This window comes from Homarus americanus, unplaced genomic scaffold (genome assembly GCF_018991925.1).
Source record: "Homarus americanus isolate GMGI-L3 unplaced genomic scaffold, GMGI_Hamer_2.0 scaffold42643, whole genome shotgun sequence".
Classification (NCBI taxonomy): Eukaryota; Metazoa; Arthropoda; class Malacostraca; order Decapoda; family Nephropidae; genus Homarus; species Homarus americanus.
The window spans coordinates 127,357-145,060 of record NW_024747582.1 but is presented as its reverse complement, the minus strand read 5'-3'; the positions used below and the strand labels follow the sequence as shown (position 1 = coordinate 145,060).

General features: G+C 36.6%; 1 protein-coding gene across 4 annotated transcripts in view; it reads right to left on the bottom strand.

Annotated features, from left to right (window-relative positions):
* Nucleotides 1–5,183: 5,183 nt before the first annotated feature.
* Nucleotides 5,184–17,704, bottom strand: part of LOC121879675 (low-density lipoprotein receptor-related protein 2-like) — a 37,722-nt gene continuing 25,201 nt past the window's right edge. For all 4 annotated transcript variants that reach the window (XM_042386387.1, XM_042386388.1, XM_042386389.1 and 1 more), the window contains 14 exons: nt 17,466–17,582; nt 16,422–16,541; nt 15,863–16,201; nt 14,367–14,486; nt 13,450–13,576; nt 12,935–13,048; nt 12,197–12,309; nt 11,677–11,797; nt 10,951–11,119; nt 9,859–10,054; nt 9,453–9,539; nt 8,587–8,694; nt 7,567–7,617; nt 5,184–6,616 (listed from right to left, as the gene is read on the bottom strand). In XM_042386387.1, the coding sequence (XP_042242321.1) occupies nt 6,473–6,616; nt 7,567–7,617; nt 8,587–8,694; nt 9,453–9,539; nt 9,859–10,054; nt 10,951–11,119; nt 11,677–11,797; nt 12,197–12,309; nt 12,935–13,048; nt 13,450–13,576; nt 14,367–14,486; nt 15,863–16,201; nt 16,422–16,541; nt 17,466–17,582 (1,926 nt within the window). In that variant the 3' untranslated portion in view covers nt 5,184–6,472. The remainder of the gene's footprint in view (nt 6,617–7,566; nt 7,618–8,586; nt 8,695–9,452; nt 9,540–9,858; nt 10,055–10,950; nt 11,120–11,676; nt 11,798–12,196; nt 12,310–12,934; nt 13,049–13,449; nt 13,577–14,366; nt 14,487–15,862; nt 16,202–16,421; nt 16,542–17,465; nt 17,583–17,704) is intronic.

Sequence of the window (17,704 nt, the reverse complement as noted above, 5' to 3'; positions counted from 1 at the left end):
ACTACAGATGTTGGGAAAGTTTCATGGCAAGACAATTAATAAATGGAATAAGAACAATGAACGTTCAATTTTATATATTTAACTTTATTTTCACCAATACTCTATTCTAATAATATATTTTATGTAATCGTTCCTTGCTAATTCTATATTCATATCACCACCTCCCGTCATTTACATATTAATACATAATTTCTTTCACATGTACAGTTTAATTGTTCCAATCAAGTAAACTATGAATAAAATAAAAATAATGTCAATAAATTAGTATTCATTCACTTACTTCACGGGTTTTGAGGGGTACATTTCCATCCTTTAATAATAATAGGCTGTTGAAAGTAAACCATTTGCTTCCGTACACTTCATCAACTGCAGCTCAACTTTTTATTTCCTTTCCCCTCGTTGGAGCTGCCCAATCACAGACCTCAATTAGTTGACATGTAGCTCGACCACTCCATTTGAATGTTACTGGAAAAATGGCAGAGGCAAAGCCAGTCTCTGATGTTCACCTCTCAGCTGACTGGAACAAACTGAAAGGATAAACAAAAGGTTATGAACAACCTGTGTCTGGACGCAGTTATAACGCTAAATAACAAGTTATGCAACATCCTTTGATCTTTCCGACTTCAAACAGATAACATCCATTGTTATAAACCTAGATTTTTTGTTATATAACATGAAATTTCACTAAATATTCTCGAAAATGTTACATAACATTGTTAATAACACGCGTTTTATAGAAGGGTGTGAACGCGGCTTACACTAACCTGGAGTAACTTGTAAGTTTACTTCAACATAATTATCTATCATTGTGGTTCTCGTGGTAGCGCTAAGGCTAAGTGTACCTGTAACAAGCTACCATACACCAGCTCGCCATCCCTTACACAATATCCTGTACTTCCCATCCTCCCGCCGTCGACACTTCCACTCCCCTCACTTAATACTGCCATCCTTCCCCCCATGGTTACTTTCCACAGTTAACACTATCACCCCACCAGCTGTGAACACTGCCCAAAATGTGCTTATTAAAGAAACTTTCAGGCTACCTCACGTCTTTTCATCCCGAGAAAAATCAGGCTTCTGTTCAAGACTCGTACAGGGTACAGTACCCGGAATCAGCTGCATAACGCTACCTTTAATAGTCCAACAGGCCCTGGCTGCGTTCGTGCCTATGGGACGCAATTTCACTTTTCAGTGTCTTTCCCATTACTTATGTATATTTATAATTTAAAGGCGTCAGATTATGTATATTTAAATAATCACTTTTGCATATATATTGGATTACTTTGAGTGGACTATATTCATGTTCGCTAAACGAGTTTGCATATATTCATCTGTTGAATAACGTGCTTTTTTTATTTCACCTTTTATCGGTTAGTAAACATTAATATAAACAAAACCAATTCCTGAATATTCATATCCTATGGGCTAGGGGTTATTGTTATCTATTTTAGAACACCCGCTGTCTGCACCTCGTTTTCAATTCCCAAAACCTGCGCCTGATACTTAATTTCCAATGGACACGATAAATATGTGTCTTTGTAACCAACAATAGTAGCATGATCAGTCTTATCACTCTTATTCCGCCATACAACTGAAATTTCAATCTTCGCTCACATGACGCAGACACCAACATCAATTCAACTAGTAAGAAAAAAAATGACACAGCAGCCCGACAGATGGCAGCACAAAGCAGGGATGCCAAATGGCCGCTTCCACGGCCAAATTTATCTAATTAGGCCGTAAAAACTTCGCCTGGCCGTGGAAAAATGGACGGTCACGGCCAAACTATTTGACCGTATTTTGGCCGAATTTTGTAAAACACGTATTAATTCCTCATTTAGTGGATTTTGAAGAAAAGTCTAGCAGATTTTCAAATTTCACAATGAAAATGCTGGCTCAGTGACCTCACCTTGTCATGACCTCACCTAATCAGTGACCTCACCTCTTCACATGTTTACGTGACCTACTGATCTGACTGATCTTTCCAGTTACTACCTTAGTTGTTAGTTCTCATATTTGAGTTGTTCAGGCTGAACGTGTCCAGCATATGGGTTAAGCTTCAGAGCTTACAAAGCCATCTGAGTTACTTTCTGAAATTCCGAGTGCTAGTTTTCAAAATGTCCACTAGTAAATGGAAAGGGTCCTACGACAGTGGTAGAAAATATAACAAACCGGGGTACGATGACGAACTAGACGTTTTGCTGACGTCAACTAGTGTTATCAAGTTCTCCACCATTATCATGCTCCACCACCATTTCAGATTAAGGTAAATCTTCACTGTACATTATAGATATTATGTTTGTGTAATTATTGGGCTCTCAATTCTAAGTGAAAATTTGGTTTTATTACCACATTTTAAGTGGCTATTGTTGGGGATACTTTTATTTGGTGTGGATTGCAAAAATAACCTTGTGCTTCCCATCCAAAAAAGTTTGGCCGAATTTTGGCCGTGAGATGGCGTGAAGTTGGCCGTGAGATGGCGTAAAGTTGGCCGTGAAGCTTGTCGTACATCTGGCACAACGCCCAACAGATGGCAACACAACACAACTGATGGCAAGTAAACTGTTGTAACCAAACCACACTTGAAGGATCTTATCATCTTACCTTGGCTTAACATTTCCAGTGCCTGTAGATACTATAGAGGAAGAAGCTGTGTGACCCCCGCCGCTGCACCTTCACCGGACGTCAACCAGTGATCCTTGGGCGCCGACACTTGCATGTATTCCGTACCATCTTCCCTGCCAGGCATCACTTAAATCTATCAATATTCGTATTACTGTTGTTTATATTAGGCCCAGACATCCACACACGGGCTGGTAAGTATTACACCCTGGCCATTTCATATCACCAACTAGAAGAGATGAAGGATAAAATGTCAAAGCTTAATTGAACATTCACTTCAATTATCTCCAACAATAAAGTTTTATCCTTGACCTCCACCTAATTATATTTTAAACACCAAAACCATGTAATTATCGAGAAAATAAGACATTAACAAAATTTCAAGTGCAATAAATCTACAGTCACAACCATGACACACATTGATGTTACCGTTGCTTATTTCTTATATAAATTTCACATTTTATTTAATTACAGATTCATTCATACACACATTGATTACTAATGATTGTCCACGACACGAGACACTTACCTTGCCGCACCAAAGTTGAACCAGACTAATAATTCTGCATTATAAAGTAGAGAATCTTTGGCCTGAGCGGACCATGGAGGAACAGGAGGAGCTCTGACTCGATGGGGCAGAAATAGCGGGGGATTTGAATTTTCGAGTTCATTTGTATATCCACACAAAATCTTATATAATAATTAAATGTAGTGTTGAAAAAATATGCAAATAATTACGTGAAATCTATAATTTTTAGTGAACAAGTTTGAATCAGCTGTTACAGTATCTACAGTACTGTATGTAGTACCTGTAGCACTATATATATGATCAGTTGTTCTCGGTAGAATATATTAAATATACACATTATAAATTTTTAACATGTACAGTGAGCAAAAAAGAAAAATATCGAAAAACTCAAACATAAAATTTAGCTTGTGGTCATGTTTGGCACTGTGACACTGTATGACAATAATTAAGTTGATGTATAAGTAGTATATCACTTAATTTCAATTACCGACGGCTAATATATTTACCAATCTGTAATATGCGCTAAATCATAATTGGTAAAGAGCAATAGCACATAATATACGGTACATAATAAGTCAAATATAAGTGCCGATACATTTACTTAGCCCAGCCTCTAATTTTCTTATTTTTGACATTCAATGAGTAAACTCAGTCGTATATATTTCACCTGATGGCTTTACACCAATGCGTTTATAAAAAATGACAGCAGGAAGCCAGGGATGATAAGAATGTAATACAGCATAGTAAATATATATACAGTACATGTACTACAGTACACAGTGTGCTGTATTTGGGGATTCAATGAACGAGTATCACATTGAACTGTAATAGTACTTATTGCTGCAGGTTGTCTTTACTTTACACTTCCAAAATTTTGAGTAAAGGTTCCACAATTGTACATACCGTTTATTTTATCACATGATGATTAGGCACTCCAGCTTATTTCACCAGATTACACCCTAACACAACTGCCAGGTAATATTATGGTGATTAATTGTCATGTGATTACTTTTTTAACTGGTAGGTGCTTCATCAGATAAGGTTATATTGCTTCATGATAACTGTAGGTGTAGTGTCAGTAACAGTAGCAAGCAGTGAAATAGTACAGGACTTGTATTTATGGTAAAAGAAGTGGGAAATGGAGCTGTTTGGTCTTGCTATACAATATTTGAAGGAACAGCTGCCTTGGTTGTACAGGTGGGAGGTTATGTTCTAAAGTAACAGACACTTAACTTGCTGAAACTTCTGTAGTTTTGTCAGGGTCATCACTGACTTCTGCCTTTTACATTTCACTCCACTAGCACTGACACTAGGCAGTCTTTTAGGGGCCATTTCACACAGAAACACGAGATGCTGTGTGGGGTGACTCATTGTGCCGTGGGAAAAGGTTTGCGAGCTAGCCACCATCTGCTTACCACAAATCGTCACTATGGGGAAGCCAGTTATGTTCTGATGAATCAATATAAAGATGGTAGGAACAGGGAGATCTAAACAAATAAAACAGTATATACACCAACTGGGAACTTCAAAGTGAGATAAATCAAGACAAAATAGGACACATATATTGAGGTAACATAAAAATTACATTCATGCATAAATTAAGATCTGGTTCTATAAAGTCCTTACTCAGGTTAAGCCACATACACACATATGACTTCCACCTTCATCATCACTTTTTTACAGCCATTTTCCAAGCTTGTGGGGGTTAGTTGTGATTACCTGATGGTATGGCACCCTGGTCACTATTAGGCAAATATGAAGCAAGGTTTACGGTTGGATGCCTTTCTTATTGCTAGCCCACTCTTACAGTAGGAAATGGATATTATATGTAAGAGTTCCAAGTACCCTCTTACAGTATATGGCAAGGATGGTGTGTAACTCCCGGTCACCATTTCTCAATACCCAAACAAACTACCGTATCTTCAGTATGCAGTTCTTACACACTGTGGCTGGATTTCAACACAGCAACTCTAGAAATTCATCCCACAATTTAGATAGTGTTGGATTGTTTAGGAATATTAAAACAATAGAGTACTGTAATTCATATTATCACTTGATACAATACATGGTAACATAATGCCCTACTTTAACTATATTTTAACTATCAACTACATGAAAGCATTGGACAAACAAAGTGTCTTGAGAAGCATGACAAGAAATTTTATACTGAACAGTTGTGCACACTTCTCTGGAAAGTCAAACATTAATTTATGTCATTAAACTTACCTATCACACAAAATATGCTATAATAACTAAATAACATCTTGATTCCTTGATTGAGCAGTGGTTAGTGAATCAGGACACTGCTCAACTAGCCTGTATTTGATCACATGGCAGACTGAGCTGGCCCCCACAACAGTATTGATCAAGTGGTGTGGTAGAAACCTGATCAATGTGACCCTACACAAAAATGACAGACATCTAGACTACCATGGGGACCTCTTAATTGTGCTGGGGAGATGTTACATGTTTTAGTAAATAATATGATACAAGGAGTTTTCATTAAATTTTATAAACTATTTTTATTGTTCCCTTAATATCTGTAGACACATTATGTACTGTAAATACATCATACAACATTATCAGGTCAAGTTAGGATAATAACAAATATTTTCCACTTAATCATCAACTGATACCCTTCACGATGTCTTCATGCACGGTTCACAATACCAATATCAATAATAATACAAAACATTGTTTCCAAAATCATAAAAATACATTAATTTTAATCCATAAGAAAGACAAAATTGGTAATTAATTTATACTGAGTATATCAATGACCTTGCACTTCTTTCTTTCACATACTACTACAATACTATAAAATTTACAGTACTGTATACTTCTACCAATGGCTAGTCATGACATCTAATAAATTTCTCCAAAATCAGAAACCTATCATGATGCTAAAAACAGAAGCTGGCTCGGACATTATACTGTGAATGACATAAAATACCAAGAACAACATCTAGTAACCCTCAGTGGTAACAAAAAAATAACTGTTCCCAAAGCAAACTCTGGAAACAGTGAAACATGGCAGTAATGGAAGATAATACAGTACTGTATACACAATGAATCATCTCATGAAGAGTTTAACAGAGGTAGACGCTACAACTGAAGTAATGAAACAACATGTGAATAATAAAGACCATCCTGCACTATCCTTGTTGAACATAGGCAGGTAGCTTCATGCACACCTATTATCCACTGCCCACAACTATGGACTAAGACAGTGTCAGAGGTGAGAGGAGGGTCACCTATGCCATACTGTTACACACAAACAGTAAGCAGTAGATGAAGTAGCTAAGCTTAAACGTAGGAAGGTCAGGTGTGTGAAACAGACACACACTTGTGACGGTTGTCCTTAAGGATCAGGTGTGAGGGGCAGGCACAGGTGTAGCCATGAGGGGATGATGTTGATAGCAAACATAAATGGCTACACTTGTGACTCTTGCATGGATTCTTCACCTGGAGGTAAAGTAAAAAGATCACTGTAAATACTTAAACCAATGGAAAGTATATAGGAGCACTGAATCTATTTTCTAAAACCACTGAAACACATGATGTCAGGGATTGTGTTATTAAAATTTCATGAGAATAGACTGAGGCAATGTTCAGATATTATGCAGGGAAATGGCTTCTTAGATATGGGAAAATACCAAATAACCGAAACAACACAAAGTGGTTTATATTCGAGGCAAGTAATTTACAATGTGGCAATATATGAAATTCGAAGCAACATTGATACCTTGAATATCAGGTCAAACTTTAAAATACAGTACGAAATATTGTACAGGTAGACAGCAATTTACGAGGATTTGACTGATGAAAATTTGCAGTTATGATAAGAGTTTCATCAGTAATAATGAAAAGATACTAAAATTATATATTTTTTAACTAGTATGCTTATTTCACCAACTTATTTCATTATTCTCTAACACCTGCAATGTTATTAGGAATACAAATAAGCTACAACCACAATATACAGCTCCTCCCCGACTTACGACCACCCGCACTTACGACCTGCCTCAGTCGTACCAAAATTTTGTCAAATTACCTATTTTCAAGTCCCAACTTCAGTACACAGAAAAAATTTTCATTTGTAATTCACTTTAAAATGGCTGGCAAGCTTAAAAGTGAGAGTTTTGTGGTGCTGAGGAGAAAAAAGAGGGACTCATTTTAGATTTTGTATGTACTATTTAAGCATTTTCGATTTACGACCTGGATTTGGGTCCCTAACCCCGTCATAAGTCAGGGAGCAGCTGTAATTTACTCCTTAAACTCATATGAGGACAAGGAGACTCATCACTCACAGTCACTGATCCAGTTAACTGGTTGCCCAATATCTTCTCATATACTTGATGTAATGTGTGGAAAATTAAGTAAAGAAATTAAGTTTGTAAACTTAAATGTCATACCTCAGACGGGCCAGGGACAAGCAGCCTTGGGGTTCGTCCGGCAGACACCTCCTGAAGTAGATATTAACACAGTAAGAAAAGTAGACTTAACATACGTGGTATTGTAAAGTTCACATCACTGAAGAAAATTATAATACAACTTATTCCATACAGTAGTTATTGGTTTAGTGTTTGGATATATGCCTCATATATTTATTCAGCAAAACTATAAAACAAGCTTACAATTGGTTTGTCATGTACTGTATAATAGACAATACTGTATAGGGATTAGCATGTTTATAGACAATATTGGTATAGGGTGTAAACATAATCAAAGAACATTCTGTACACATTGGATCCGATGATTTCCTAAACGACCAATACACCTATGCTGCGACGTAACCACTAATATGAACCAAACTACACATTGTTCCCACGAGTAATTTGGTTTCCTCTGAATGTGCATATACAGTAATAATAATACTTACAAAGGATAAAACAGGAAATGCCGCCAGCAAACGATATACAGTACGGAATTTAGCAATAGTATCGGTCGTCTGTGGTGTGAGATACTTTTTGATCACATACAGACTGGGGAGGTATATAATTTCCAACACAACTAGACGGTATACAACGATAGTAAACAGAAAGGCAATCTGACCAAGGATAGCCGACAAAGCCACCACATGATTATTTACAGTAGAGCTCTTTGCTTAGGGTTGAGTACTAATCAGTAATGGCATAACTACAGGAGGCTCATGGCTCACTTTAACAATACAACATCTGTGGTTAATAATATATAAACTCACTCTCTTTTTTCTGTAGCTTCATATTCATCTGTTACATAGTTTTAGTTTTAACTTTGTCTTGTTTAAAATTATTATTGTTTTAATGTGATCAGGTAAAGAAGGAAAGTTATATGCTTGACTACAGACACCAGGTACCATAAATTGCATTCTCTTCCTCTAGTACCCTGCCAGTTCATATCTCTAATCCTTACATAACTTGTTTCCTGAGATGCTCTGTGACACCTCAACTCACCTCAGGGAAAAGGTCTGGGTGGATGACTTTGATCCCAAATGGTTGGCCCGGAAGTTCTTTAATTAAGGGAGTCATGTTCCTGCAGGTTCCTTTTCTGCACGTCCATACCTGAAGACAAGACAGTATGTACGTTATATACACATTAGGCTGTGGGAAAGTTACCTGAAATGTGTACAGGAGGGAAGGTGGTGCTGGGTGGGTGATGAGTGGCACAGGTTGGGATAATGTGGTATAGAACTACAGATAAAAGTGTAAAGGTAGTATAAAAGTGGTGCAAATTGGGATGAAGAGAGATGGTAGGTAACATGTCAAGATTGTGGAGGTATAAAGGCAAATAATGCAGGTTTACGTGAGAGTAAGTGGAAACAAAGGCAACCAAAGATTACGCCAAGTGTGTTACAGAATAATAGTCATGAAAATTGGTAGGAAATGAAAAAATTACACCACATATAAATATAAACTACAAGTATTGTTTGTTGGAATGACACAAATACTCTTTACTATGACAACTTTCACTTGATAAATTCCCATCAAAATGTAATAGATATACAAATAACAACTTCATGTAGCTCATCTACCTTAAAAGTTTGTGATAAGTTGAGCTACAATTGGTAAAACATGATGGGTGGGGAGTTACATCCTGCATTTACAGACTGTCACTTGTCAGCTCACTCGTCTTTGGGATGGTTTAGTGTTTGACGGTGGAATTTGGTTTCATAACAACACAAAATAGAAGCAAAGAGCAAAGAAAAAAAGAGTTGAGGAGTTTATAAAAGGTATTTCAACTGTACATAGAGATGATCATGGTAAGAAAATTTCATTTGTTTAGAGAGTCAGGTGGAAAATTGAACACAAAAGACACTAACCTTTTGGGTTAACCAGTCAGTCCAGAAGAGATGCTTCCCAAACAGGTCCAGTGAAAATGGATGAGAAATGTTGCCACTACTCATAAGCTAAAAAGAAAAATTATTTATGGTGAAATCACACAAAATATTATACAGTAGAACAGTACAGAAGCTCAACCTTTAAATTTGACATCCTATATTGCTTATACACTTAAAACATTAGTGTAGAGTCATTCTTTATCAATAAAATCTTGTTTTTCACATTACTCTTTATTTTTCATTACTTCTGATCTCCAAAGACTAAAGAGAACAAGAAGATCAGTTATTTAAAATACTGTAATGACAACCTGCACTGTACAGTACTTCCACATAGCTTCAACAAAATCAACAGCATCCATTATCTTATCACTCAACAATGTATACCCACTGTCCGATTGGTTCCATCATAATTAATGCGTTCTAAAGAGTTTGTTAAGGCATCCATCCAATAGATCCTCTTCTTCCTTTGGTCTAGAGCCAAAGCATTAGGCCATCCCAGTTCTGACACTATCTTCAACCTTCCAGATCCATCCATATTTGCTGACTCCACTTTGCCCTCTCTCCAATTGGTCCAAAAAACTTTCCTGTAATGCCAAATGAAAAATCCATGAATGAAAAACAGACAATAGGTTATGTTTTGATATGATGTTACTATTTTTTAAATTTTCAAGTGTTAATATATGGACATTAGTAGAACATTTCATAGATGCCAAGATATAAGTGCATCAAGTGGTCCAGAAAGTAACCCAAAACAAGGAACAATGTTCAGTCAATTTATATGGAAGTAATATATCAATAATCTTCTGATGATGGTAAAATATGCCAGTATACCAAAAGGATAGAAAAGGGCATGTAGTAAAGTTAAGTTTTCCAATCACTACAAAATCTCAAAAGGAAATAAGAAAATAATTAATGCTGTGACAATTTGTTGATCAAAATTAACCGATAGCATCTTGAACTAGGGAAAAGTTTTCATCAGAGATATTTAATGACTCACAAGTACAGTCAGGCAACATTACTGTAATAAATGCTAAACACACACAAAACCTATGAAAAGGAGAATAAACTTTGAATAAAACATTTAACAGATGTTAAATGTTAAGTTATCTGTTAAATGTTAAGTAACAGCAAAGATTATTTCACCTTGGGGAGCTAATACATCTCCTCCCCGACATACGACCACCTCAGTCGTGCTAAAATTTTGTCAAATTACGTATTTTCGAGTCCCAACGTCAGTGATTGCGCTGTGATCTGACAAAATTTTCGTTTGAAATTCACTTTAAAATGGCTGGCAAGCTTAAAAGTGAGAGTTTTGTGGTGCTGAGAAGAAAAAGAGACACCCATTTTAGATTTTCTATGTATTATTTAAGCATTTTCAACTTACGACCTGGATTTGGGTCCCTAACCCCGTCGTAAGTCGGGGAGGAGTTGTATTTAATGTGATCTAATTACAGTACTGTATCTGAGAACACATCCTGACCTGTTGTGAAGATCTAGTTGGATGGCTCTACAGGATGTGATGTTGGTGATGAGTGTTGCACAGGAAACACCGTCCAGAGAACACACATCAATTCGGTTTTGTTCGCTGATTGTCATGTACAGGTTCCTACCCATCCAGTCCAGTGCCAGCCCCTCTACTATAGCCCCATCTGTTGAGACAGTCACCATGCTGGTAAACACGCTATTATACTTACAATCACTTCACCCCTTCGCCTCCATAACTCTCTTTGCTTTATTAATAGAGAGAATTAATCACTAAATTATTATTTCCATAAGCCAAGAGTAAACCCAATTATAGCTTGTGCACTGAACAAGAAAAATAAGTAGCAAGGATTCAGAGCCTTTTTTACCACCCTGCATCACAGCTGGAAAAGATTGGGCATGCATGGAGAAATATCATCAGAGGACAGCACAAAGCAGCATTAATAAAATAACGTTGCAATGATATAAATTATTTTTAAAGATGATTCAAGAGCCCCACACAGACATTAACTTGTAATAATTATGGGCTCCATTTCTGCCCTGAGTGGAGGATTGGGTTCACTAGAGTAGTCCTTGTGCTCTCACCAATAATGACACCTTCAGATACACTTACTGATGATGGAACAACAGACATTAGGCCTACAATCACATCTCTACTTCAGTGTCCAGAATTAAATGATTATTCAAAAACATTCTTTTCACATACAACCTGACCTGACCTTACCTGTGTCTATAATCAATTCAGGTACTTTGACAGCATGGAGATCCCTTCGGTACACACCACCAAGCTCCTTCATACTCCAGTACACCAAATCTTCTACTGGGTCATATGCCACTCCTATGATCTGTTAACATATATTGACCAAAATTAAACAGTGAGGGAACAGTGCATATTAAATCTCCTTCTGACACAAGTAACTACAAATAAAGATATCCACACTGCTGATGAAAATGCAAATTCACTAATTCTACAGAGCTGCTAAATGAAAACCCTCTGTCAAGATGTTTTCTTAAGGATCTGGGAAATTCTATAAAAAGTGGAGAGTTTAACTTCATATGGTAAGTAAACAAATAAACAGTACAGTACTTAGGGTATTGTATATTCCTATCTTATACTCTTTGGAAAATAACTACTACTTACAGGGTTTATTACAATCAACCATTACTTTTGGAGTTACAGATTACTGATCAAGTCTCTGGGAGAATTAAACAGTCTGCTACAACTAAGAGACACAGGAACTTACCCCAGAAGTATTGGTCTTGCCCTCATAGACAGTGAAGCCATTGGAGCCATCAAGTGCGTGAGCCTCCAACTTATTTTTAAGGCCCACTAACATGTAACCTGATGAATGGCCATCTGAAATTTTCCATAATGGTCAGCATAATAATTTTTATCACATGATTTTAGTTTTTAGTTTAGTTAGTAAGTTTATTCTCTCATGATAGTTACATAACATCATTTAAAATCTTTACAAAATAATTATTATGAAGTTTATTTAATAACTACATTAGTCTTAGCAAATAACCTAATCCTCAGTAAAACTATATACTAAATCAATCACTTTTCCAGGACCTTTCAAACAACATCTACCACCAACTTTCATGAAAATCCTACACATAATTTTTCAGTCGTAATTTCCAATGCAAAAATTCAGTTCACATGACCAAACCTTGACATAAAATATTCATACATCTAAAATATTTTTCAGTTCAATTTCATATACAGTATTGTACCTTCGATAAGATACAAAACATGGTACAGTACCATAATCCCCATTCAGTTCTCTTCTGCTTTTCAATGTGTTATTTTTCCTGATTATTAAACTCGCAACAAATTTGTAGCACCAACATAATTATTGATAACATATTGAAGAAAATTGGTGGTAGACGCTCATTCCCTTCCTCCAAGTGTTGTAGTTTATTACATTTAATCTCTTCTTGATGTTATTAATTTCTCATTCTTTTTCTCCGCCCTGACTCACCCAGACATGTATCACCGCGGAGGTTGAGAGTGAGGTTAGGAGGACAGGTACATTGGGGTCCATCAGGTGTCATGAAGCAGCTGTGGCTACAATTTATCACCGAGCAGGAGTCACCTGTAAAATAAGTCTTGTATCATACATTTTAACCTAATCTAACCACAATACACCTAACACTGCCACAATCAAGTAGAGTACTGTCTATAACCAGGCATGACTGTGGCTAACCCCTGCACACACCAGAGATAAGTTCTGGCAATAGGTAAGTACTGGCAATTGATTAGTACTCAAGCCTAAACAAAGGACTCTACTGGAAATAAGCATCTGATGACTTTATAAACTATCCTTGATCAAATTGTCTTACTATTTACTATTGTTATATATCTGCACTGTCCAGGTACTGTACATTGGAAATTGTATACTGCACGTTCATGGTCTATGTATACCTGCCTTGTCTTTCCAGGTATTATGTTACTATTATTAGCACAAGCAGAAGCTACCCACTGGGAGGTACTTACCACAGCCAATACCTTCATCACTACCACCCTCACAGTGTGGGAGGCCATCACACACTAGATCAGAGGTGAGACACACTGTGCTATTCTGGCATGGAAACTGACCACGCTGTAAGCTGCATCCATCCACCTGTAAGTCAAAACAAAATCGTATATTAAGAAATGGAGAGGAAAGTCCCTTATATCGAGGGTCCGTTAGATGTAAACCCTAGATCTAACGAACTATATAGAGATGAAAGTTTGTTATATCGAGGTTCTGTTAGATATGAAACCTCCATCTAACAGATTACATGAAGAGAAGAGTCTGTTATATTGAGTTTCACTGTACAGTATATAGGATGTCTTTTGAAACATCTGTGAGGTTAGGTTACCGGTAATTAAATAACTACATAATTTGAACTATCTACATTATATCTCATTTATCATCACAGTGCAGCCAGTACACAAAACTTGGTAATACCTTCAACAGATCTTATGGACAGTCCCCTTCACTAGTGTGTTTACAGGGGCCCATCATATAAACAATCCATAAATCATTATCTCTGAGATATTTGTTTTAATATTGCTTTAATTTACTTCCATAGTATGTTTACTATTGTGAATTTAATTCTTTTGAATGTAAACAAACACAACGCTGCCACGCTGCACAAAACCTGACGAGCCCCCGTACACGCACTAGTGAAGGGGACTGTACCATAGTTCATAACATCTCCACTTTGGGTATTGAATGATTCTCACACTGTTATGTTTGTTATTTGTAACTGTTAAACATACTGATCATTACCAACAGAAATATAAAGTAATTTACTACAGTACAGCACCTTCAGAATACAATGAAAATGAATATGGAACTTATATTTATTTGATCTAATTATAGTTTAAATCCATAAATCATCAATAAAAAATAAAGAGAAATATACCTGAGGACAGCCCAGCTCATCACTTTTGTCCAGACAGTCCTGACTACCATCACACTGCCATGACAACGGTACACATCGCTCCCCTGCAGTACAATTGAATTCCTCCACCGAACAGATTCCCTAGAAAATGCATTAAAAAGAGACATTTATATACCATGATTCTGATAATAATAATGAGAATAAAATATACTGAATATAACTGACTGAGAGTATAACTAATATGAATATATATGCTTGATAATTTGTCTTATTTTCTCCAGGACTTAGGATGGTCACATATGGAATTATTTCTACATCTGTTCTGTATATCTTCTAAGGTTGACAGACTCTCAAGTAACTCACAAAACAATGATTACAATGTTTTACATACTAATTTGCAAGTAACATAACTAAAGGCATCGCTATCATTAGTTATTTACCAAGAAAGAAAAATGTTGAGTAAGAGTTCCATGTCCGGGTGGCAGCCTCTACTACACCTCTCCTCTTCAAACTTTGTACATAAGGAACAGGAAAATTCTGAGAGGCACAAGAAAGGAATGAGGTAAAAGAGAAAATTAAATAAAAGTAGCCACAGAAGATAGAAGATTGACATCCTTTGTACAAGTTTGCCAGATCTTGACTCAGGAAAGATTCTCAGAATTTAGTTTTACTTTGGACACAAGTGTAAGCAACTGACCTACTGACTACACTCTGCAAGCTCCCATCTGTCCCAAGTAACATTGACAACTCACATACATGGATCAGCTGCCGAGGTAACAACACTTTTACACCATAACTGTTATGTTATTCTTGTTAAAAAAAAATCAAATCTGTGTTTCTGGTATTTTCTTATGGGATTCATGCTATAAAGTATGTAGTAACCCAACATGTAAAAAGATATGGTTACAGAGAATGTACCTGTAGGATAGATTTCATTGGTCTGTGAGTTGGAAGTGGGCAGAGTCACAGAGAGAATGTACCTGTAGGATAGATTTCATTGGTCTGTGAGTTGGAAGTGGGCCGAGTCATAGAGAGAATGTTCCTGCAAGACAGATTTCATTGGTCTGTGAGTTGAAAGTAAGCGGAGTCATAGAGAGGTTAATCAATAAAGCAGCATCCTCAAAGAGTGATTTATTGAATTCTTTGTAAGATATTATAACAAATACTATAACAAAACTTTTAAAGACCAAATTGTCTCACATCAATATACTGTCAAGGACGATTTATCACTTCTCATCTGCATACAGTACTTTACCTCACCACCTGGACTGGAGTTTCAACCTTTATCTCTTCAATTACTTGTTAAGTCCCCAAACACTAAAAATATCTCCTTAAATTAGCTTATTCTCTTATTGTAAACTTATTTAGCTTATCTTAAGGCATAAACTATACTTAACTATCAATAAGTGCTCTTAATTGTATGGATGTGAATATATAGTACCTGATAATAACTATACTTGACTTTAAATAAGAGCATCAATTCAAAATTCAAGATTAAGTGTGAGCAAAAAACTCACTTTCTTGGAACCTTCGTCAACTGTCATGGAGATTGCAGAAGGTATTGTGTCAGGCAGGATTGTAGTAGGCACGGTGTCAGGCAGGATTGTAGTAGGCACGGTGTCAGGCAGGATTGTAGTAGGCACGGTGTCAGGCAGGATTGTAGTAGGCACGGTGTCAGGCAGGATTGTGGTCGGCACGGTGTCAGGCAGAACTGTAGTAGGTGTTGTATCTGGCTGGTTGGGGCACTGTTCTTCATCACTGCCATCTCTGCAGTCTGGGTCTCCATCACACTTGAAGGCCAGAGGGATGCAGGAGCCATCAAGCAAACATTTAAACTGTGCTTCAGTGCACACAACCTGTTGGAGTAAACAAGCCATAATTAATGTACTGTACAGCTATTGATTTCATCTTGTCTCATTCCATATTCAATTAAGAAAATAAGATACATTAAGAAGTAAACTCTTCCACTGACACATTCAATTCTACCTAAACTACTGAGATGTAAACAAATATGTCTACTTCCTATCTCTTCCTTTTCCTAAAGGGTGATTAATAGATTCTAATCCTATATCTTACCTTAAGACAGTTGTTCTCATCAGCACCATCAGGACAGTCCTTATCATCATCACACACAAACGAAAGTGGGATACAGATGCCATGAGAGGTGCAGTTGAACTCCTTTTCGTTACAAGTGATCTGTGAGAGTTAAAATTGTTGGTTATTTAGTCTATAGGGTGTGATCTGAGAGAACATAAGCTATTCCCATTACACATGTATATGGTAGTCTGGCCATTGAATAAGTAAGGATTAATCTATTGATGTTAAAACTAGCAATTCAGTATGATGGAATGATCTAAGTAATGGACAGTTTAGAAAGGAGACTGAGATTGGGTTCAATGTCTTTACTAATGATTTCCTCCATGGCCCAATGTTGCATAAGCTTGTAATATCACAACCTGTTGATAATTAAGTTACCTCATTAAAATTTACAGAGGTTGTTGCATTCCTACCAGATATAATGGTGATCACATCCACATTAAAATTCTCAAACACTACAGGATTATGTGATGCAGCAGTAAGCATAGTCGTTAAAGTATCAAGTCTAGTCAATACTGTATTGTTTAGTGTACAGTATGTATTAGGTGTATTCCAAAGACCAACAGTGCGTAACAGAGACGTGACCGATCGCCCAAGCGGCTAATGAGCCGATCAGTGGTGAAGAGGGTAAAAGTAAAAGTAATAGAAATTCCTTTGATGATTATGGTGTACTTGATGACAGTGTGTACAGAGAACCTTTTCTCAAATGCATAATTTAAACAAACATTTTGTACCCTTTTGTATCCAATAATCCTTCTACTGTAGTGTATATAAACCTTACCTTCACACTTCTTTGTTTTCAACTTAATGATGAATAATATTTTTATTTTTTATTTTCACATAAACACACAACTTTAGGTAAACTTTCAATCAAAAAATTATTGATTATAATAATGAGAAACACCTCATGAACATGACTGATTAACTAACTGGAGGACATGAGCATGGCTGATTAACTGACTGGAGGACATGAGCATGGCTGATTAACTAACTGGAGGACAAGAACATGACTGATTAACTAACTGGAGGACATAAGTGTTCATCACCACCATCACTGCAGTCTTTGTCACCATCACAAACAAACGTCTTCGGTACACAGATGCCAGAGGAACAGGCAAACTGGTCACTATTGCAGGTTCCCTTAAGATAAAAACCATTCAACAATTAGGACACAGTTTTATCTAATGTGTAATATCATAGAAGTTACATAAATTTAACCACATAGTACAGAATAACACATTTCCAGTTAACGACCATTCATA